General features: G+C 34.8%; 2 protein-coding genes and 2 long non-coding RNA genes across 4 annotated transcripts; 2 read left to right on the forward strand and 2 right to left on the reverse strand.

Moving 5' to 3' along the window:
- Window positions 1-3,299: 3,299 nt before the first annotated feature.
- On the reverse strand, window positions 3,300-8,968 carry LOC145602655 (patatin-like protein 3). The gene is made up of 7 exons (XM_081658821.1): window positions 8,828-8,968; window positions 8,419-8,600; window positions 4,781-4,967; window positions 4,445-4,606; window positions 4,061-4,363; window positions 3,554-3,729; window positions 3,300-3,366 (listed from the first exon to the last, which is right to left on the reverse strand). Exons 1-7 carry the CDS (start codon window positions 8,966-8,968, stop codon window positions 3,300-3,302), a joined length of 1,218 nt encoding a protein of 405 aa, XP_081514947.1.
- On the reverse strand, window positions 5,357-6,532 carry LOC145602883 (uncharacterized). Its single transcript, XR_014104637.1, has 2 exons — window positions 6,206-6,532; window positions 5,357-5,664 (listed from the first exon to the last, which is right to left on the reverse strand). It is a non-coding gene; the product is annotated as an uncharacterized LOC145602883 (long non-coding RNA).
- Window positions 8,969-11,822: 2,854 nt separating the features above from the next.
- LOC145602519 (uncharacterized) lies at window positions 11,823-16,505 on the forward strand. Its single transcript, XM_081658711.1, has 6 exons — window positions 11,823-12,076; window positions 12,781-13,007; window positions 13,091-13,349; window positions 15,468-15,647; window positions 15,726-15,881; window positions 16,110-16,505. The coding sequence occupies exons 1-6, from the start codon at window positions 12,047-12,049 to the stop codon at window positions 16,275-16,277; spliced, it is 1,020 nt and encodes a 339-aa protein (XP_081514837.1). The 5' UTR covers window positions 11,823-12,046; the 3' UTR covers window positions 16,278-16,505.
- A 1,411-nt stretch (window positions 16,506-17,916) lies between these two features.
- LOC145602921 (uncharacterized) lies at window positions 17,917-18,975 on the forward strand. Its single transcript, XR_014104645.1, has 2 exons — window positions 17,917-18,127; window positions 18,668-18,975. It is a non-coding gene; the product is annotated as an uncharacterized LOC145602921 (long non-coding RNA).
- Window positions 18,976-24,269: the final 5,294 nt, after the last annotated feature.

The following is a 24,269-nucleotide window of genomic DNA, read 5'->3' on the forward strand; positions in this document are numbered from 1 at the left end:
ACAACTTAAAGTGATTTCGTAAACTCAAGCCTACCACGGACGTTTATGACAACATATAATGATCATATATGGTTTCAAACGGCATTATATAACCCCGAGATGTATTCCTTAGGGTTTCAAGGATTTTTGCCACCGGGCCCCGAAACCTCAAATTTTCCTAAAAAAACGTAGATTATAGCCTTCAATTTTGTAATTTTTTGACCTTTTTTACCCTGGAAATAAAAATTGCCGAGATGTTTACCATGGTCTGTTATATCATCTGGGAGTCAAATTGGGTCGGTGGAACCGTCCAATATGCCCTTAAACGGTCATTTTACCCGTTCACAATTTGCAGTGATTTCGTAAACTCAACCCTACCACGGATGTTTATGACAACATATAATGATCATATATGGTTTCAAACGACATTATATCGCACCGAGATGTATCCCTTAGAGATTCAAGGTTTTTCATCGCCGGGCCCCAAAACCTCAAATTTTCCTCAAAAAGCATGGATTATAGCCTTCAATTTGTAATTTTTTAACCTTTTTTAGCCCGGAAATAAAAATTGCCGAGATATTTACCATGATCCGTTATATCATCCGGGAATCAAATTGGGTCGGTGGAACCGTCCAATATTCCCTTAAACGGTCATTTTAATTTACCCGTTCACAACTTAAAGTGATTTCGTAAACTCAAGCCTACCACGGACGTTTGTGACAGCATATAATGATCATATATGGTTTCAAACGGCATTATATAACCCCGAGATGTATTCCTTAGGGTTTCAAGGATTTTTGCCACCGGGCTCCGAAACCTCAAAATTTCCTAAAAAAACGTGGATTATAGCCTTCAATTTTGTAATTTTTTTGACTTTTTTTCGCTCGGAAATAAAAATTGCCAAGATGTTTACCATGGTCCCTAATATCATCCGGGAGTCAAATTGGGTCGGTGGAACCCTCTAATATGCCCTTAATAACGGTCATTTTACTCGTTCACAACTTAAAGTGATTTCGTAAACTCAAGCCTACCACGGACGTTTATGACAACATATAATGATCATATATGGTTTCAAACGACATTATATAACCCCGAGATGTATCCCTTAGGGTTTCAAGGTTTTTCGCCGCCGGGCCCCGAAACCTCAAATTTTCCTCAAAAAGCGTGGATTATAACCTTCAATTTTGTAATTTTTTTACCTTTTTTTGCCCGGAAATAAAAACTGACGATATGTTTACCATGGTCACTATTATCCTCCGGGAGTCATATTTGGTCGGTGGAACCATTCAATATTTGCTTAAACGGTCATTTTACTCGCTCACAATTTGAAGTGATTTCGTAAACTCAATCCTACCACAGACGTTTATGACAACATATAATGATCATATGTGAGTTCAAACGACATTATATGACCCCGAGATGTATCCCTTAGGGTTTCAAGGCTTTTCGCCACCGGGTCCTGAAACCTCAAAATTCCTCAAATAGCGTGGATAATAGCTTTCAATTTTGTAATTTTTTGACCTATTTTCGCTCGAAAATAAAAAAATTGCCGATATGTTTACTATGGTCCCTAATATCATCCGGGAGTCAAATTGGGTCGGTGGAACCGTAAATATGCCCTTAAACGGTCATTTTACCCGTTCACAACATAAAGTGATTTTGTAAACTCAAGCCTACCACAGACGTTTATGACAGCATATAATGTTCATATATGGTTTCAAATGGCATTATATAACCCCGAGATGTATATCCTTAGAGTTTCAAGGTTTTTTGCCGCCGAACCCTAAAACTTCAAAATTTCCTAAAAATGTATGGATTATGTAGTCTTCAATATTGTAATTTTTTGACCTTTTTTCGCCCGGAAATAAAAAATTGCCGAGATGTTTACCATGGTCCCTAATATCCTCCGGGAGTCAAATTGGGATGGTGGAACCGTCCAATATGCTCTTAAACGGTCATTTTACCTGTTCACAAGTTAAAGTGATTTCGTAAACTCTAGCGTATCACGTACGTTTATGACAATATATAATGATCATATATGGTTTCAAACGACATTATATGACCCCGAGATATATCCCGTAGGATCTCAACACTTTTTTCAACCGGGTCCCGAAACCTCAAACTTTCCTCAAAAAATGTGGATTATAGGCGCTAGAGTTTTCAAAAATTGATCCGACCCGAGAACCCGACCTAAACGGACAAAGATTTGAACCCAGCCTGTACTCGGACAATGGGGTGAAACTAGTGACTTGTAACCTGAGTTGAACCTAACCTGATCTTAACCGAAAACCCATTTGATCCAATACTTTATGACCTGAACCCGAACCTACCCTCGACCTGATAGTAACCGTCAATTGATTTAATCCGACTCGAAAAGAATCCGAACCTGAACTAGTACCCGACCCAATTAAAACATGAACCAGAGTCATGGAAGGTTTAATAAAATTTTATATACCTTTTATTCAGCTTATACACTGGTATAATTCTATAAACCCTCAATCCGATTTAATAAAATATTTTGTTCAGCTTATATAACTTTTGTTCTCTATTACTCGTATATAAGTTTAATAAAATCTTGATGATGCCTGATCAAATTATGGAAGGCGTGATTATATAGTTCAACTTGGACACATCGATATTTATTAGAATTGAACTTGAACCAGAACCCAACTCAACACTACCCGAACCCGAATGTACCACATCTTGTTAACTCATCCAAACCCGACTCAACACAACCCGAACCTGAAATTGAACTCGATCTGATTTTAACTCGAATTGAACCTTAAATTGACCCAACCTAAACCTAAACCCGATCTGAAGCTAGATTAACCCAACATAACCTGATCCTGATTTAACCTGAGACCTAATTTGACCCGACCCAAACTCGACTTAAAATACCCAAATTGACAACTATATATCAATGTACTTTTTGGTGCTATATCCTTATTTCACTTTCATTCTTAAAGATGCACATTCTTCACTAACAATAATGTTTGCTTTTGCAAGGCAAACTTGAATTAGATAGGGGTTACAAAATGTCAAATTCCTACACCTTGATGATTAATTTGAACCCCTGTAAAATCTTGTTGGCTACAAACATTCACGGGAACATATATACAACAAAACATGAACTCGTACTTGAGATATAAAAATCCACACCGGTACACTTTTACAAAGTACTCGTATTACAGAACTTGACTGTTGACAGTGTATATAAACAAACCTATTGATAATATAATAACCTGAGTTTTTTTCACAATGTACTTAAATCACAATTCACAAATGGTGTTTAAGATAAGGGAATACAAATGCCAAATGTATCACTCTTTTCGGCAAATCTCAGGTTGTTCCCGCCTTCTCTTTTCGTCGGAAAGTTGTTTTGCAAACCTGTTAAATGGATGTCATTAACTAAATGATTAGTAATTATATGAGGCCTAACTAAACTTGCATGGAGTGTTTATTATTCATGATACATACGTATTAAAAAATATCATAAAAATTTAATACTCCGTATTAAAAAAGTTTTAACCGTATATATATCAACAAATTATTAACAATTAAAAATGATTTATACCTTATCAAGGCCTCCTCATTGGTTCCACCATTAGGAATAGGTTGATAAATACCCGTATCAAAATTAATCCTTGAAACAGGTTTCTTCAAGAGCGCCTTTCCTATTTTCACAAGATTTTCCAAATTTTTCTTAGTTGCTGCATCTGCTTTTGTTGCTAATCCTGTTAGCGTATCATCCTACAATTTCACAATTTAGAGTGTTAGGTACCTTGCATAGTTGCATATACGACTAATTGCCATGCGTGTACGTTAACTATCCATACTAAATGTACGAGTACATAAAAAACAAGATTGAACTATTTTAATGATCTTGATTTCATTTATATATGAAACGATGATGGATCAACTTTTTATACATATTATTATAATATTTTCTCTGTTTAGAAATAGTTATATCATTTTCACTTTATGTAGTTTCCCTATTAAAGTTATAATGGTGTGGACGATAATTCTAAACGTAGGTAGAAATTAAATGAGTAGAATTAGAAGAAAGTGCGTAGGAACTTACTTGGATACGAAGGTAATTATCAACGGAGCCATAAGCTTCAAAAGCAACAGCGTTATGGAAATCGATCATATCAGCCTTAGATTGATTGTAAGCATCAAGTATTGGAGTTGAACCATTGTCAAATAACCATGAAATTATACCCCACTTTGCAGCGGTTTGAGCATTGTATTTCCGGTCTAACTTGTCGGATCCAGTCCCTAGCGATATTACCAGCAAACGTTCACGATCCGTGGGCTTAATCGGGAAGAAATTCGGGTTTTCCCTCACCACTTGTTTTGTCACTTCGGTTAATGCAACTAGTGTCTGTAGGTAACCAAATTTATATTGTTAAAACTCTTAATTAATCTTTTAAATGTAACGTACACAAGGAAATAATAATCTTACAGGGTTATTGGCAGCAACACCTCCATCGATGAGGTTGAATTCTCTGATATTGCCTTTATCATCTTTGTTTTCGAAGTAATACGCCGGTAGGAGAGTTGGAGCAGCCGACGTGCCTAAGCATATGTCTGACATCAAAGCGTCTAATTCTTCATAATTTGGAACCTATAATGTGTTTTTTTCCCCCTAATGTTAGGAGAGCATGGTAATAAAGAACAAATGATATAGACATAATTTGCGCCCTTTACATATACAATTAATAAATTATGTATAAATAATACATCAAATTAAATGCATAAGTCACGGATGAATTAATACATTGAGAATTGTCTAACATACCATATAAGAAGAAAAGAGAACAGGCTGAAGATCTTTGATATCAAAAGTGGGAATAACCACATTAGTCAGTGCTTGATGCAACCTTGTATCACCTAATATTCCTTTCACAAGCTTGTGGAGGTATTTTCCATCGTATTTTGGTCCGTTTAGCACCTTCATTAGAGTCCCCATCGATCCGAATATCCCACTGCACCTCCAACGATTAATACACGAACGATCACAAAAAATGCACGCTAGCAACTTTAATTTATTAGACTTGATAATAATTTAATAGTTCCATCACTTCTACTTAGGGGTGTTCAAATCCGGGTACCCGGGTTTTCGGGTACCCGGATTTTCGGGTAGTTGTTAAGTTGTCCCATGTCCCGACCCGAATATCTCGGGTACCCGGGTTTCGGGTACCCGAATTATTCGGGTCGGGACATAGGGTACCCGAATCTGTTTTTATTTTTTTTTTAAATAATTTTTTACTTAATATTATGTTTTATACCTGCTGTAAATCTGTAATTTACTTAATTTTATGTTTTATACCTGCTGACCTGCTGTAAATCTGTAAATCTAAATTTATACATGCTGTAATTTAATAAAAATATACCTACTAAAAATTAAAGTACATATTAAACTATTAAAGTACCTATTTTAACATATTAAAGACTTAAAGTACATGTTCTAACATATTAAAGTACTAGTAAAAGCTAAAAATTAGGGGAAGTCATTAGTTACATAATTAAAAACATACAAATTACAAAGTACAATAATATAACAAAGTCACAATGCAAATTAAATAAGATGGGAGGTCGTGCTTCATTCACTTGTGAGATCCGAAATTTCAATCGTCTCATCAATAACAATCGTTGGTTGCTCCAAAACCAAGTCTTTCATTCCTACAAAATCAAATAATGCAAAAAAATAATTACATATCAAATATATTATGTATAACAAAGTAGTAAAATAAAGTAATAGATAAAGTTAATTAAAACACCTTCTTCTTCCATACTTTCCAACTCAAGCAAGTCAGCATTCTCAGCAATTCAGCAAGACAACAACTAATCAACTATATAATTAAAGGGTAAACTGATGAAATACAACGAAACAACGAAAATTCAGACATACAAAATTACAAATTCAAGACATATTTCAACATAATTCATTACTTCATTTATAAATGCAGAATATACCACAAAATACCACGAAAATTACAACGAAAATTACAACGAAAATACCACGAAAATTACAACGAAAATTACAACGAAAATACCCCTAAAAAAATTCAGATACACAACCAATAATCCAATATACCCACGAATTCCATAAACATACAAGTATACAACCAATATACCACAAATTCCATGAACATTGAACAATATACCACAACTTACAACGAAATTAAAATACCCTAAAAAATCGCGTGAGAATAGAAAGTACCTGAGATTAGAACTCGTCAAAATTGAGGATTTAACTCGTCAAAGGCTTGAATGAAGGCAAATCCGTGAAGGCTTGAAGTCTTGAATTCGTGTAGTAGTGTGAAACTGTGAATGGCAGGAAGAGAGGAAGAGAGAGAGAGCCCAGAGAGGAAGAGAGAGAGAGAGAGGAAGAGAGAGAGGACGGCGGTGAGTGAATGAGAGGAAGAGAGAGAGTGAGCCCTAATTTGGGTGAGTGAGTGAGTGAGTAATTTGGGTCAGTGGGTGGGCACTGGGCAAGTGGGCAGTGGGCTTATTTACATAATGGGCAATATTTTGAGTTATGTGGGTGTTTTTTTTTTCATATTAATTTATTTTCGGGTAATCGGGTACCCGAAAATAAAAAAATACGGCCCATGACCTGACCCGAAAACAGGTAGGTTTCCCGGGTCGGGTACCCGACCCGAAAATATAATTTTTTTCCCCAAATTTCCCATCGGGTTTTTATTCGGGTCATCGGGAAATCGGGTCGGGACAATCGGGTCGGATTTTTTTGAACACCCCTACTTCTACTAGTACTTCTTATATCCAACTATGGAGTATCAAATTAGGACATATTTAATATGAATATTAGTGAAAATAATTTAAATAATGGATGATATATGAAATTTAACTCATATCATATCTTAATTTTACTTTGAATAATACAAGCAATAATATATATGAGGAAAACGATTTTACCTCAATTTCTTGCTAAGTGTAATTTTATGAAATATTATTACATATTTTATTTCTAATTTTGACAATAATTAAAATATTTGTAGGAATAGAAATTCTTATTTCACACGCGCGCACACACAGTCACACACACACACAAAAGGATAAAATGAGGTGAACAATAATTGTACACCTAAATCATGGAAGCAGGTTTATGTAAGTAACTTGTGCAAGAAGGAAGTAGTATTTGCAAGCTTGGATGTCTTATCTCTGAAGATTTATAAAATAAATTTATTTTGCGAGTCATATATCTCTGAAAGTGCCATTAAATTTTCTAATGATTATTCTTCATCAAGTCCTACACATTATTGGTCTTACTTGGGGAGTTTGTTTAAGGTGCTTTGCCGTAGATCATACACGATAGATTTCCAATGATCTCATTTGATTGCGATTTGCTCACTCAGCTCGGTCACTCTGTCTTTATATAGTTGACACTTTTATTACAACCTTAGCTTATTTTTTTTATAAAAATATACGTCCAAATTTAAATGTTAACGTGTATTTTCAAAACAATAACTTATCATAATTTTTTTTACAGATATATAAATAAAGATATTGAATATTAAAGTTGTGTCAAAAGTTAAAAGTTTGTCAATTAAAAAATAACGTAAGTATACATTTTGATATTCTCATACTTTTTTTCCCTTGCTGACAAGAATTCCCTATAAATTGTTCTATCTAAAAGCAAAAAATATGATGCAATATTTCATAAAACTTCACCAGAAATTAAGTAAACATATTTTGTGCAGCTATGTTAATAGTTAGTAGAAATACTCAAAGCATATTGGGTTTGTTAGTATTGTTTTTCATTTAAATTTTATGAACGTACAATCGGTTGAATTATATGAACAATTTGTGGAAAGCATATTCGGCTTGCTTAGTTGAAATTAATAACTATATACAGCTAGAAGCCAGAAGTTCTATTTCTATATTTAGTAATGATTTATTTTGATGTAACAGGCCATGTACATATTTGTCAAATTCTACAATACAATTATAAATTATATATATATAAAAAATAATTCTAAAATTTATAAATTAAATTGATCAACGTGTTTTTGGCCTTATTGGATATCCAATAGCCTTTTACCAGAACATCGTGCCTTTTATACTTCTTATTACTTCTTATATTATGTGAATAGTAGATTAGTAGGAGCCTTCTTGTGATTGACTGGGTGTTACCAATTTTCCAAAGGCCTTAGGGTGCATGGAGTGCGTTGGGATGGAGATTATATTTCGTTATCAAATGTATCAGGTGATAATAAAAACGAAGTTTTCTTTGACAAATCATAAATGTACCCAGTACCCTTTATAGCTAGTCTAGGCTCACAATAGCGAATTATAAGATTGTATGTTACATATGAGTACAAGATTACATTACATTATATACATCTTTCATTATCTTGACCGACAGATTATCTAATCTAATAGAATTAAATGTTCAAAATAAAAAGAAATTACCCTGGTTGATGGAAGATCTTTGGAGAATGTTTGAGGTAAAACGGAACTATATCCTTAGCATCATAGAGAGGCCGATTTTTCTCATTGGGGGCAGTTAGCATGGCAGTTATGAGGCCACCGGTGCTTGTTCCAGAAATGACATCAAAATAATCTGCCAATCTTGCTTCCTTACCATCTAATTTCTATAGTAAGCATTCATATTAATAAGTAATACACTAACCGTTAGCATGCAAAATTATAGCATGAAATAAAGACATTAATATCTTACATGATTTCCACATTACCATGTTCAACTTCACGTTCAAGCTATATATATATATATGTGATTATGAAAAACATGTTTCAAAATAAAATAAAATAATATAATAAACATCATATACGGAGTAATTAATAACATATACGTACGTACCTGGAGTTCTGATTCAAGGAAATCAAGCATGACCGCAGGGATGATACCCCTAATCCCTCCTCCATCAATACTTAGGATTGTTATGAGCTTACCACGATTTGGAGGTCTAGGGCAAAGGATATGGCTAGAAGTTTTCACCATTTTATCGGATTTATATGTTTTCTAGGTGTAGGGATAATTAGGAAATGATAAGTCGAAGCTATAAATTTATAAATACTTCGTGTAATTCTTGTTTGCTTGCATAATTGCAGAAGTGATGTAACTCATGTAACGATTATTTATAGTGGCAGGAGTGTAATGCACACTTGAAAAATTAAAATTGTATAAAAAATAATACAATAATATAAGATTCTAATTCTTCATTTCAGGGAAATTGACTTGACTAACTTCAGGTTTATCCAACATTATATTATACTTGTATGAATTAGCTCCTTCCAAGTTCTTGCCTTAGCTTATCGATAATAATACATTTAGGCACGTATGCTAATTTTATACTAACTTCGACTTCATCTTGTTCTTTTTAAGTTTAAGAATTCTATTTGATCATGATCAACTTTAAGAAGACGTGAGCTAACGTAGCCAACAAGGCCTTTGAAGATCTAATTAACTAGGACAAATATAATAGATAAATAAATTTGCTACATTATTCAACCTAATTTTATTTTCTCTCCAAAATAGTCTAGTATATATCTTAAAACTAACTGTCTAATTCCGTGTATTCTACCTAGCTACTCCGTAATAGTTTGTTTTGGTGTGTGTACGTATGCTTTTTTATTTTTGAAAGAGAGAGATGATACAATTGCCCTTTACATATATTTGAATTTATTGTATATTTACGAAAATAAAAAAAATTTGAGGCATTTCCATGGACTTGTCTAATTTCATTTTAAAAATTGGAATATTTTTCACTTATGTATATACTTTTTCACTTGTATAAAATCACGTGAAAATGAATATGAAAGTAACGGAAGGCCATTGAATTAAAATCGTTTAAAACCTTCCGTTTAGGGTTGTTTGTATATTTTATTTAATTAAGAATATAAATACTCGTATAGGTTAGTGGAGCATAATACTTGGTATGAGCCGGTTAACATACAGTGCCAGCAGCCTTGCTGAATTGATCATGAAAAATTAGGATTAGGATAATGTCATGCACTCATGCTAATTCGAGCACTATTTATTATTCTGCTTATTAGGTTATTACTAGAAATTGAAATTAGAATAAGAGGTAGACACGTTTGCAATTATTTGACCAATTAATTTTAATTCAATTTCCGTAATCAAGTGCATTTACGTTAACCTTTATTATTATTATTATTATTATTATTATTATTATTATAAAAATATCAAAAAAAACCTACAAAGTCAATCAATTTACAAGAAATTAGTGGGAAGCCGAGATACAATCTGGGCCCCCACCCCTCTAGCTATAGCGAACCCGATCCTGCTGAAGATGTGAGCAGCTGCACGAGCACCAATATCCTGAGTCTTAGCGAACGCCTGAACCCGCTTCAGCAACGCAATAGCATCCTTCTCTAATTCCCCCAACGAAGAAAAGGAGAAAGGAAGAAAACCGTAGCCAATAGCCCTACAACGCGTCCCATACTTGTCCCGCTTCCGCTGAGCCGCCGTAGACACAACACGACCAGGAACAAAGTCAGACAACCCCGATAGTGTTAAAGGTGAAGATCCAATTATTATTATTATTATTATTATTATTATTATTATTATTATTATTATTATTATAATGCTAATCATCTTTTTAATATCAATTCAATTTCCGTAATCTATCCCATACACGCTAACCTTCTATTTTATTATTATTAATAATGTTATGATAAATAAAATTAGGAAAAATAAAGCTGTTTATAAAAAGATAAATAATTATAAAGCATAATAACCTCCAATCATTACGTATTATTTTAGGAAATGTATAGGGCTTGTTAATCTTAATTCTTAACAAGAGCATAATTCATCATCTTTAGACTGTAGTGGATTGCTTATACAGAGCTACAACATACTTCCTCTATTCCAAATTACACTAGTTAATTTGGTTAATCATTGTCCTAATGAGGTTGCCCCATATGTTTTGATGGACACTTTATCGTTAATATAATTTTACTCCGGCGTTTTCTTAAAAAAAATAACACTAGTTAATTAGGATAAGTAATAGCCAAACAACAAAATGAATAATGTACAACACACAATTAAGCAGCTACTTGATTGGCTTAACTACCGACAATCAATTGTCGAATTAGCAAAAAGAGAAGGGTTAAAAATTAGTCACAATCATGATTTAACACAATGATTTCAAAAGACGCCCGTCTTTCTTTCGTTTTACAAAGATGATTGTTCTTCTGATCAAGAATTTACAGAAATGAAACTCCATTTATTTTACAATTATGTGTCACACCATTGTCAAATCAAATCAATAACCAAGGCAACTATATTAGTCACTATTAATAATATTCCATACTTTCAATAACACAATCTAATGCTCAATCTATGTTGAATACATCCAATAAAATCTATATAAATGAGGTGTCTTACATAGTAAAAAAAAAAAAAAAAAAGACTAATAATTCTGTATTATTTTACTCGTACAAGATAAAGTTATTCAAAATATGACAACATTATTATTCGTACCAATTAGTCATACACTCATACTTATCTAATATTTGTACTGGTATAAAGTATACTCAAAGTATTTAATCCATTAATTCAGGCCGAGTTGACTTATAACGCTCCAAATCAATTAACAATTTTCTTTTTAACCTACAAAAATGGAGTACTCTTAATCAAACAAACAAAAGTAAACGGTCAAAAACACAGACCCATTCACCTCGACGACAACGATTGCAATTGCCACGTCTAATTTCTGAAACATGAGTGCACAAATGTTTTCTCCCAAAAAAAATAAATAAATTAAATAAAAAAGTTGGTAGCAAACAAAAACATTTTTTTTAAAAAAACCCAAATTTCCTTGAAAAAAGCGGGGTGGTGGTGGAGGGGTCAGCAAACTCAGGACTCTGCTGCACTCTTAAAGAAAAAAAATGCCAGAACTTTCTTCCCGTTAACCTGTTCTCTACTTCGTTTCAGCTTTAACTTAATCATCATTTACTCTCATAATCTTTCATTTAAGTTTTAACATTATCTGAAATCTGGGTTTGTTTTATACCATCATTCCCTTTTTTTTTAAAAATTTTTTGTTGGAGAAAAATGGTGGGAGATTTACGTTCTTTCTACAAGGTATGTTCCATCTTTAATTTTTAATTTCCTGTATTTTTTTTACTTATTGAGTTATTTTATGTTGAAATAATCTTGTGGGTAGTTGTAAGATTTTGACATTTTCTTAAGTTTTGGTATTATATTCCTTAATTTGACTATAAGATGCTGCAGTAGAAATTGTGGGTTTTTGGGGTTTGCTGGGAAAAAAGTTGGGTTTTTTTGGTAGTCTTTATCATCAGCAAACAAGATTCTATTTTTAGTATGATATGAGTTTTAAGGCTTGTAATTAGCAGCTAAAAAGTTGGTGAGTAGTTAATTTTGTCAAGAGAAAATGGGGAAGAAAACAAGAGTGATTGATGGGAAATGCTTTTCTCTTGTAACGAATGTGGTTTAGATGTAATGATTTAATTGATTTTATGGTAAACTTTTGTAAATTTTAATTCCTGACTTTTTTTTGTAAAAAAATCATTTGTACTGTTGCAATTGCATGTTTTTGAGCTTAATTTTGGTGGATTGTGTTAGGTGAAACTGTTGCTTGGTTTATAAATTAGAACTACATTGTCATCCTAATTGACTAGTTTGCATTTGTTACCACATGTTATTATGTAATTTACGCGCTATCCGGTTAATTGTACTTGTAATTTTGTGTTGCTAATCAGTGTAGATTGTAATTCACAGGTGATGTATTCTTTAGTGATATTTAATCTGCATTTTGTGTCATACAGGATACTTTTGTTCTTCGGCCTCCGAAGATGTCTTCTCTGATAGTAAGGATGATTATGCTAGTGATTGCTACAGTATGTGGAGTATATATATGTTCAGTCTGTCTGAAGCAGATTAACACCCAAACCAAGTCTAGTATTGAAGTTATTGAGAGACTGGGCATTAGTTGTGAGGCCAACCATTTGGATTATCCATATTTGCATTACCCACAGCCCGAAACCTTTAGCAGGTAATGCGGTGTTGCCTTAAGTCGATAATCTTTTTTGTGTGTGCTTGAATTGGATTGTGAGTGTTGATTTCCTTGTGTTTTAGGGCTGAATGTGCTGGAAATCCGGTCCGATTCTTTGTGATAATAACAATGCAGAGATCAGGGAGTGGATGGTTTGAGACGTTGTTAAATAGTCATATGAATGTCACTTCCAATGGTGAGATATTCTCTTATAAGGAAAGAAGAGACAATATCTCCTCTATTATTCGGACCCTTGATAAGGTTTACAATTTGGATTGGTTCAATAGTGCTTCCAAGAATGAATGCTCAGCTGCTGTTGGCTTCAAGTGGATGTTGAATCAGGTAAATATGATACTGATTTCTATTTGTTTTTTGTTGATTGCCGAATGTCAGTTACTTATATTGTCATGAAGCTAAGTGCTTTCCATAGGTTACAACAGTTTGACTTGAGAAATGAATCAGCAAGTTTCTTATCATTGATCATGCAGCTAGGTCAGAGTGTAGTCTAACTATCAATAACCTCATAGATACTAAGATCTAGAGATCCTATGCAATGATTCCATGGGGTTATGGTTCTAGAATCAGTAGTTTTTAAGCAGCATCAGACACACTTCCTGTTTTCCTGAATTTTAATTTAGGCTAAATTTGTTTAAGTGTTTTTTTTTTTTTTTCACCCTTTGGTTTAATCCGGATTCGAGGCATAGTTTTATGTGGTTAGGTTCCGGTTCCACTCCCCTCCCAATTGTTTTCCTTTTAAGTACTCTACTTGTAAATACACATACAGAAAGAATGAACCCCCCCTCCCCCCAAAATAAATTTTCTGATATACATCTAGAAACTGGTTTCATCACCTAATCAACCAAGTCAGTGATAAAGTTGCCAATTAGAATTTTACAAATGGTGTTTATGTAAAGAAAGAAGGGCTCAAGTAAAATTATGAATAAGAAAATGGAAAGACAGAGTAAAACAGTGGGAGGAGGGAGGGAGAGAACGACGGAAATGATGTATTGTGTCCACTACGAACACCCTTGTTGGGTGAAGCTTCCATCAATTGGAAAGTGAAATTCTTGGCAGTTTTTGGCTGCATTTCAGTTTTAGATCAGATGAACAAGGTGTAGAGCTTCTCAGTAAACCATGACTATTTCTCTAGTCAATGGTTTATTGGACACAGTATCACTGCAAGTCTGCAATTACTAAGACGCACATACTTGGTTCTTCAGAGGAGCGTAATTGTGATACATGATGTCTGGTGAAATATAGGACTCCCCTGTTAGGCTATTTCAAATGACAGCAAGTTTCTGAATTCTGATGGATATCAGATACAGCTGTCACAAGTTCAAGAGAAAAATGTTGAAGTATGGAAGTCAAGAGTTTTTTGCACTAATGAATGTAGAATAAGTAAGCTTACGGCTTATTTGGTAGGTTGAAATAAGTGTTGGTACTGTAATAAATTTATATCGATTTTTGTTAAGGAAAGTTTCATGCCAATGTCCATGGCAATGCTTGTCCAGCTTCAATGTACTGTTATATATTCATATTATTCTCATTATAATCCAAACCCACTTTAGTGGTCATATTGAGAGCAATAAGAATTTATTATGACATATACATGTATGGATGGACAAGCATTATCATGAACATTGACTTGAGACTATCTTGACAGAATTGTATAGAGATTCATTACAGTCAATTATTAATGTCTATCAAATGAGCTGTTAATCCACCTGGAATACAGAAATCGGCAAATTGACAAATTGCAGGTTGGGATGCTCTTTGTGCATTCTTGCAATTGTTGCGTTTAATATGGATAAAATAACTTAATAGTTGATATGAGTAGATTATGGAAAAGATCTACAGAGTTCTAAAGTTGATGAGAAAATAAGAGATTCATTGGAAAGATGGTGGGCTGCTAGATCTGGGGCCCTGTCGGAAGATGCAACTGATTGGCTTGGACTCATGAAGATCATTCTGTGCTCATGAAGTCATGAATATGTCTCATTGAATTGTTTTTATATGAAGATAATGCATCCTTTATTTCATGTAACTACTAAAACTGTGAGAAAGGAAAAGCAATTCATATGTATCTCAACTCTATTTTTGTAAGAAAAGTGATAGGTCTTGTGCGTTGTGTCTCCTGTCAAGATATTGTTTTTGTCTCCATGAGCTTGATGCCAAGATATTGTTTCAAGCATCTGCGTATGTTTTCGGTCACACTTTTGCAGTAGTTAGTCTAAGATGTATCCTACCATGCGAATGAACCCAGTGTGTGCTTGCTTACTAGATTGATTCCGTACCATTTACTGAAGCATAATGTTAATTGTTGTCTATCTTTCTTTTGCATTGTCTTATTGGAAAATATTGGGCTATCTGTAGCTATATGCTTTTTGGTGGATTTGATTTTCATCAAGAGATAATGGTTAGTTGATACTTGACTCAGATTTGTCACATCTAAAATTATAGGGGCTGATGGATTATCCAGAAGAGATAGTTAAATATTTCAACAGAAGAGGTGTGTCTGCTGTATTTCTCTTCCGAAGAAATCTACTGCGCCGGTATATTTCAGTACTTGCAAATTCCTTTGACCGCTATGCTAAGATATTAAATGGAACTCACAAGTCTCATGTGCATTCTACGGAAGAGGTATGAACCTTGATCCTTCTTTTCTTTTCGTTTGTCTGAGTTATGTAAGCTTATCTGCTGCAGCTGATAATTTTGTAGGCTAAGACTCTTTCAAAATACAAACCTCTCATCAATTCAACATCACTATTATCTGCTCTGAAGGAAACAGAGTTCACAATGGCCCAGGCTTTAGCCAACTTCAACAGCACTAGGCATGTTACTCTGTATTATGAAGATCTTATCAAGAACCACACTGTAAGAACTAAACTGAGTGTTTTCTGTGTGATAAAAATTCAAATGAATGCAATAATTATGAAATTCAAATGTTTTCTGTGTTCACAGTGCTAGCACACCATGTGAAAAGAGTTTACAGTAGTCTTTTTGGGTACCATTTGTGATTGGTAAACTTGAGCTTTACTGTGTATAATTTCCCAAAAATGTCTTGCCGCTTCTGAAGTGCTCTTCTTACTTCATCTTTTGCAGAAACTGGTGGACATTCAGGACTTTATTGGGATACCACGTATGAACCTAACAAGCCGGCAAGTAAAGATACATAAAGGTCATCTGAGGGAGCATATTAAGAATTGGGATGATGTCAATAAGACACTCAACGGAACAGCTTATGCAAAGTTCCTTCAACTTGACTATTGAACAGTTGTTATCAGCTAACAAGTAATATGGTGTACATAATGCTGATTTATAGAGTGAGCCCGGAAGCTGAGACCGAAGGCATGAAGCTTCCTTGTTGATTGAACTGTCCAACTTACTGTAACCAGTTAAGTAGTCTTTTTATCGCCTCCTGTTTCTGTTATTTTGCAGCAGTCTATTAGAGTGTAGAATGTGTACAACAGTGTAAAGGCCCCTTGTATTTTAACTTAGTTAGGATTATAGTGTCATGCAAGTATTTTGAAAATTTTGATCAATTAATTCATAGATTTTTACCGTGAAAATCAGAATGTGAGGGAAAGGATTGCAAAGCTTGGATGAATTGTATAAACTTCTGTTGTAGTCTTGTAGACAATTCCATAATTTACAGATTGCCAATTGTTTATATACAGGTTACGTGAAGATGAATGCAAGGCCAAAATACCAACTCAATTTAGTGCGTTGTAACTTGAAAATTCCGTACCATAGAATAGAATATAGTTGGACACTATCATACTCTGTACTTGAGTTGTCAAAAACTTTTCCGACCCAAGAACTCAACCTGAACCGGCAATGATTTGAACCCAACATGTACCTGGACAATGGGGTGAAACTAGTGACCTGTAATTCGACCTAAACCAGACCATTAACCGACAACCGATTTGATCCAATACTTTTTGACCTGACCCGAACCTGCTCCCGACCTGAGATTACCGTCAACCGATTTAATCCGACCTAACAACAATCTGAACCCGAACTAATACCCGACCCAATTAGAACCTGTACTTGAGTCATGGAAGGTTTAATAAAATTTATATGCCTTTTGTTCAACTTATATACTAGTACAAATCAGTAAACCCACAATTCGATTCAGCTTGTATACCTTTTGTTCTCTATTACTCATATATAGGATTAATAAAATCTTGATAAAGCTGATCATATTATAGAAGGCGTAATTATATAGGTTCAACTTGAGTACATCAATATTTATTGGTATTGGAATTGAACTTGAATCAAAACCCAACTCAACACTAACTCGAACCCGAATGTACCATCTATTAACCCACTCAAACCTGACTCACACACAACCCGAACCTGAAATTGAATCCATTAAGAATTTGGCTCGAATTGAACCCGACATATATTTGAAAAGGTGAACGATCCAGAATAAACTCAACTTAAAATTGAGACCCGAACTTGAACCTGACATGAGGCTAGATTGACCCGACATAACCAGATCCTAATTTAGCCCGAGACATGATTTGACCCAATCCAAATCCGACTTGAATACCCGAATCGACAACTCTACTATAATTAGGGGTGTTCAAAAAAACCCGACCCGATTGTCCCGACCCGATTTCCCGATGACCCGAATAAAAACCCGATGGGAAATTTGGGGAAAAAAATTATATTTTCGGGTCGGGTACCCGACCCGGGAAACCTACCTGTTTTCGGGTCAGGTCATGGGCCGTATTTTTTTATTTTCGGGTACCCGATTACCCGAAAATAAATTAATATGAAAAAAAAAACACCCACATAACTCAAAATATTGCCCATTATGTAAATAAGCCCACTGCCCACTTGCCCAGTGCCCACCCACTGACCCAAATTACTCACTCACTCACTCACCCAAATTAGGGCTCACTCTCTCTCTTCCTCTCATTCACTCACCGCCGTCCTCTCTCTCTTCCTCTCTCTCTCTCTCTTCCTCTCTGGGCTCTCTCTCTCTTCCTCTCTTCCTGCCATTCACAGTTTCACACTACTACACGAATTCAAGACTTCAAGCCTTCACGGATTTGCCTTCATTCAAGCCTTTGACGAGTTAAATCCTCAATTTTGACGAGTTCTAATCTCAGGTACTTTCTATTCTCACGCGATTTTTTAGGGTATTTTAATTTCGTTGTAAGTTGTGGTATATTGTTCAATGTTCATGGAATTTGTGGTATATTGGTTGTATACTTGTATGTTTATGGAATTCGTGGGTATATTGGATTATTGGTTGTGTATCTGAATTTTTTAGGGGTATTTTCGTTGTAATTTTCGTTGTAATTTTCGTGGTATTTTCGTTGTAATTTTCGTTGTAATTTTCGTGGTATTTTGTGGTATATTCTGCATTTATAAATGAAGTAATGAATTATGTTGAAATATGTCTTGAATTTGTAATTTTGTATGTCTGAATTTTCGTTGTTTCGTTGTATTTCATCAGTTTACCCTTTAATTATATAGTTGATTAGTTGCTGTCTTGCTGAATTGCTGAGAATGCTGACTTGCTTGAGTTGGAAAGTATGGAAGAAGAAGGTGTTTTAATTAACTTTATCTATTACTTTATTTTACTACTTTGTTATACATAATATATTTGATATGTAATTATTTTTTTGCATTATTTGATTTTGTAGGAATGAAAGACTTGGTTTTGGAGCAACCAACGATTGTTATTGATGAGACGATTGAAATTTCGGATCTCACAAGTGAATGAAGCACGACCTCCCATCTTATTTAATTTGCATTGTGACTTTGTTATATTATTGTACTTTGTAATTTGTATGTTTTTAATTATGTAACTAATGACTTCCCCTAATTTTTAGCTTTTACTAGTACTTTAATATGTTAGAACATGTACTTTAAGTCTTTAATATGTTAAAATAGGTACTTTAATAGTTTAATATGTACTTTAATTTTTAGTAGGTATATTTTTATTAAATTACAGCATGTATAAATTTAGATTTACAGATTTACAGCAGGTCAGCAGGTATAAAACATAAAATTAAGTAAATTACAGATTTACAGCAGGTATAAAACATAATATTAAGTAAAAAATTATTTAAAAAAAAAATAAAAACAGATTCGGGTACCCTATGTCCCGACCCGAATAATTCGGGTACCCGAAACCCGGGTACCCGAGATATTCGGGTCGGGACATGGGACAACTTAACAACTACCCGAAAATCCGGGTACCCGTATTTTCGGGTACCCGAAAACCCGGGTACCCGGATTTGAACACCCCTAACTATAATACACGAAATCAGAGCGATTTAGGAGGTGTCGGGAGCTGGTGTTGGAATTTCACGGAACACTACGCGATGAATCCCGGGATCATATAATATTGTGTGGACCCATATATGACCATTATCCGGCAACGTAAAGGCCCCGTGAAAGTTTATAGCCAATACAAGAGGCATGTACAAAAACGGGTAAAATGATCATTTAAAGGCAGATTGGATGGTTCCACCCACCCAATTAAACTCTCGTAGGGTATTAGGGACCATGGTAAACATCTCGACAATTTTTATTTCAAGCCGAAAAAAGGTAAAAAGAATTACAAAATTGAAGGCTATATAATCCATAGTTTTTGAAAATTTTTTGAGGTTTCGAAGCCTGGTGGCGAAAAGTGTTGAGACCCTAAAGCTGTCAAAAACTGACCCGACCCAAAGACCCGACCTTAACTGACAATGATCTAAACCCATCCTGTACTCGAACAATGGGTGGATTATAGCCTTCAACATTGCCACTTTTCGCCACCGTGCCCCGAAACCTCAAAATTTCCTTAGAAAGCGTGGATTAGCCTTCAATTTTGTAATTTTTATAGCTCTTTTCGCCAGAAAATAAAAATTGCCAAGATTTTACCATGGTCCTTAATACCCTGCAAGAGTTCAATTGGGTTGGTGGAATCATCCAATATGCCCTTAAACAGTCATTTTACCAGTTCACAAGTTGAAGTGAATTCGTAAACTCGAGCCTACCACGGACGTTTATGACAACATATAATAATCATATGTGGTTTCAAACGGATTTCTATGACCCCAATATGTATCCCATAGGGTCTCAACACTTTTTGCTACCGAACCCCGTAACCTCAAAATTTCCTCAAAAAGCGTGGATTATAGCCTTAAATTTGTAATTTTTTTTATGTTTTTCGCCTGTAAATAAAAATTGCCGAGATATTTACCATGGTCCCTAATATCCTCTGGGAGTCTAATTGTGTCGGTGGAACCATCCAATATGCCCTTGAACGGTCATTTTACTCGTTCACAACTTGAAGTGATTTCGAAAACTCAAGCCTACCACGGACGTTTAACACAACATATAATGATCATATGTTGTTTCAAACGGCATTACATAAACCCTAGATGTTTCCCTTAGGGTTTTAAGGCTTTTTGCAACCAGGCCATGAAACCTCAAAATCCCTCAAAAAGCGTGGATTATAGCCTTCAATTTTGTAATTTTTTGACATTTTTTTTGCCCGGAAATAAAAATTTCCGAGAAATTTACCATGGTTTCTAATATCCTCCAAGAGTCAAATTAGGTCGGTGGAACCATCCAATATGCCCTTAAACGGTCATTTTACCCGTTCACAAATTTTATTGATTTCGTAAACTCAAGCCTACCACGGACGTTTATGACAACATATAATGATCATATATGGTTTCAAACGACATTATATGACCCTGAGATGTATCCTTTTGGGTTTCAAAGCTTTTCGTCATCGGCACCGAAACCTCAAATTTTCTTCAAAAAACGTGGATTATAGTCTTCAATTTTGTAATATTTTGACCTTTTTTTTACCCGGAAATAAAAATTGCCAAGATATTTACCATGGCCCTAATATATTCCGGGGGTCAAATTGGGTCGGTGGAACCGTCCAATATGCCCTTAAATGATCATTTTACCCGTTCACAACTTGCAGTGATTTCGTAAACTCAAGCCTACCACAGAAGATTATGACAGCATATAATGATCATATATGGTTTCAAACAACATTATATAACCCCGAGATGTATCCCTTATGGTTTCAAGGCTTTTCGCCACCTGGCCCCGAAACCTCAAAATTTCCTAAAAAAACGTGGATTATAGCCTTCAATTTTGTAATTTTTTGACTTTTTTTCGCTCGGAAATAAAAATTGCCGAGATATTTACCATGGCCCTAATATATTCCGGGAGTCAAATTGGGTCGGTGGAACCATCCAATATGATCTTAAACGGTCATTTTACCCGTTCACAATTTGCAGTGATTTCGTAAACTCAAGCCTACCACGGACGTTTAAGACAACATATAATGATCATATGTGGTTTCAAACAGCATTATATGACCCCTAAATGTATCCCTTAGGAAATCTAGGCTTTTCGCAACCGAGCCCCGAAACCTTAAAATTCCTCAAAAAGCGTGGATTATAGCCTTCAATTTTGTAATTTTTTGACCTTTTTTTGTTCGAAAATAAAAATTGCCGAGATGTTTACCATGGTCTCTAATATCTTCCGGGAGTCAAATGGGGTCGGTGGAACCATCCAATATGCCCTTTAACGGTCATTTTACTCGTTCACAACTTGCAATGATTTCGTAAACTCAAGCCTTTCTCGAACATTTAAGACAACATATAATGATCATATGTGGTTTCAAATGACATTATATAACTCCTAATTGTATCCCTTACGGTTTCAAGGCTTTTCGCAATCGGGCTCCGAAACCTCAAAATTCCTCAAAAAGCGTGGATTATAGCTTTCAATTTTGTAATTTTTTGACCTATTTTTGTCCGGAAATAAAAAATTGTCGAGATGTTTACATGGTCTTCAACATCCTCAAGGAGTCAAATTGGGTCGGTGGAACCATCTAATATACCCTTAAACGGTCATTTTACTCGTTCACAACTTGCAGTGATTTCGTAAACTCAAGGCTACCACGGACATTTATCACAACATATAATGATCATATATGGTTTTAGACAGCAGTATATGTACTCGAGATATATTCCTTAGCATCTCAAGACTTTTCGCCACGGGCCCCTAAACCTCAAAATTTCCTTAAATAGCGCAGATTACAACTTTCAATTTTATATTTTTTTGACCTTCTTTCACCTGGAAATAAAAATTACGAAGATGTTTACCATAGCCCCTATTATCCTCCTGGAATCCAATTGGGTCAGTGGAACCATCCAATAAACCCTTAAATGGTCATTTTACCAGTTCACAACTTGCAGTGATTTCGTAAATTCAAGCCTACCAAAGACATTTATGTAACATATAATGATCATATATGGGTTCAAACGACATTATATAACCCCAGGCCCCCAAACCTTTTTGTACCCTTCAATTTTGTAATTTTTTGACCTTTTTTCGTCCGGAAATAAAAATTGTCTAGATGTTTACCATGGTCCCTAATACCCTCCGGGAGTTCAATTGCGTCGGTGGAAACATCTAATATGCCCTTAAATAGTCATGTTACCCGTTCACAAATTTTATTGATTTCGTAAACTCAAGCCTACCACGGACATTTATGACAACATATAATGATCATATATGGTTTCAAACGGCATAATATGACACCGAGAAATATCTCCTAGGGTCTTAACACTTTTCGCCACCGGTCCCCAAAACTTCAAAATTTCCTCAAAAAGCTTTGGTTATAGCCTTCAATTTTGTAATTTTGTCTTTTTTTCGCCCAGACATAAAAATATTCCGAGATGTTTACCATGGTCTCTAATAACCTCCGGGTGTCTAATTGGGTCGGTGGAACCATCCAATATGCCTTTAAACGGTCATTTTACCCATTCACAACTTGCATTGATTTCGTAAACTCAAGTCTACCACGTACATTTATGACAACATTTAATGATCATATGTAGTTTCAAACGGCATTATATGACACCGAGAAATATCCCCTAGGATCTTAACACTTTTCGCCACCGGACCCCGAAACTTCAAAATTACCTCTTAAAGCGTGGATTATAGTCTTCGATTTTGTAATTTTTTGGCTTTTTTTCGCCCGGAAATAAAAATTGCCGAGATGTTTATTGTGGTCCGTAATGGCTTCCGGGAGTCCAATTGGGTCGATAGAACTATTGAATGTCCTGAAACGGTCATTTTACCCGTTCGCAACTTGCACCGATTTCGTAAACTCAAGCCTACCACGGACGTTTATGACAACATTTAATAATCATATATGGTTTCAAATGGCATTATATGACCCCGAGATGTATCCCTCTCAAGGTTTTTTGCTACCGGGTCCAAAACATCAAAATTTCCTCAAAAAGCTTTGATTATAGCATTCAATTTTGTAATTTTGTATTTTTTTCGCCCGGGCATAAAAATATTCCGAAATGTTTATCATGGTCTCTAATAACCTCCGGGTGTCTAACTGGGTCGGTGGAGCCATCCAATATACCCTTAAACAGTCAGTTTACCCGTTCACAACTTGCATTGATTTCGCAAACTCAAGCCTACCACGTACATTTATGACAACATATAATAATCATATATGGTTTCAAATGGCATTATATGACCCCGAGTTTTATCCCCTAAGATCTCAACACTTTTGCCACCAGTCTTGAAATTTCAAATTTTCCTCAAAAAGTGTAGATTATAGTTAAAGCTGTCAAAAACTGACCCGACCCAAGAACCCGGCCTTATAGGACAAAGATCTGAACCAAGCCTGTACTCGAACAATGGGGTGAAACTAGTGATTTGTAACCAAATACTTTATTACCTAAATTCGAACCTGCCCCCAACATGATAGTAACCGTCAACCGATTTAATCCGACCCGAAAATAATCCGAACGGAAACTAGTACCCGACCTAATTAAAACATAAACCCAAGTCATGGAAGGATTAATAAAATTTTATATACCTTTTATTCAGCTTATATACTGGTATAATTCTATAAACCCTCAATCCGATTTATTAAAATCTTTTATTCAGCTTATATAACTTTTGTCCTCTATTATTCGTATATAGGTTTAATAGAATCTTGATGAAGCTTGATCAAAATATGGAAGGCGTAATTACATAGTTCAACTTGGCCACGTCGATATTTATTAGAATTGAACTTGAACCAGAAATCGACTCAACATTAACTCGAAACCGAATGTATCATCTTGTTAACCCATCCAAACACGACTTAACACAACTTGAACCTAAAATTAAACCCGATCTGATTTTAACTCGAATTGAACCCGCCCTATATCCGAAAAAGTGAACGACCTATTATAACCTGATCTGAACCTAGAT

This window comes from Chenopodium album, chromosome 21 (assembly GCF_948465745.1).
Source record: "Chenopodium album chromosome 21, dcCheAlbu1.1, whole genome shotgun sequence".
Lineage (NCBI taxonomy): Eukaryota > Viridiplantae > Streptophyta > Magnoliopsida > Caryophyllales > Amaranthaceae > Chenopodium > Chenopodium album.

Excerpts from the sequence above, each read along its gene's own strand:
- LOC145602655 (XM_081658821.1), bottom strand. The coding sequence starts at position 8,968 with ATGGTGAAAACTTCTAGCCATATCCTTTGCCCTAGACCTCCAAATCGT. Across the intron at positions 4,968-8,418 it reads AAGATCTTCCATCAACCAGG|TGGGATATTCGGATCGATGG; the intron begins GTAATTTCTTTT and ends TTGGAGGTGCAG. Across the intron at positions 4,607-4,780 it reads TTCTCTTTTCTTCTTATATG|GTTCCAAATTATGAAGAATT; the intron begins GTATGTTAGACA and ends AACACATTATAG.
- LOC145602519 (XM_081658711.1), top strand. The coding sequence starts at position 12,047 with ATGGTGGGAGATTTACGTTCTTTCTACAAG. Across the intron at positions 13,350-15,467 it reads TCAAGTGGATGTTGAATCAG|GGGCTGATGGATTATCCAGA; the intron begins GTAAATATGATA and ends CTAAAATTATAG. Across the intron at positions 15,648-15,725 it reads ATGTGCATTCTACGGAAGAG|GCTAAGACTCTTTCAAAATA; the intron begins GTATGAACCTTG and ends ATAATTTTGTAG.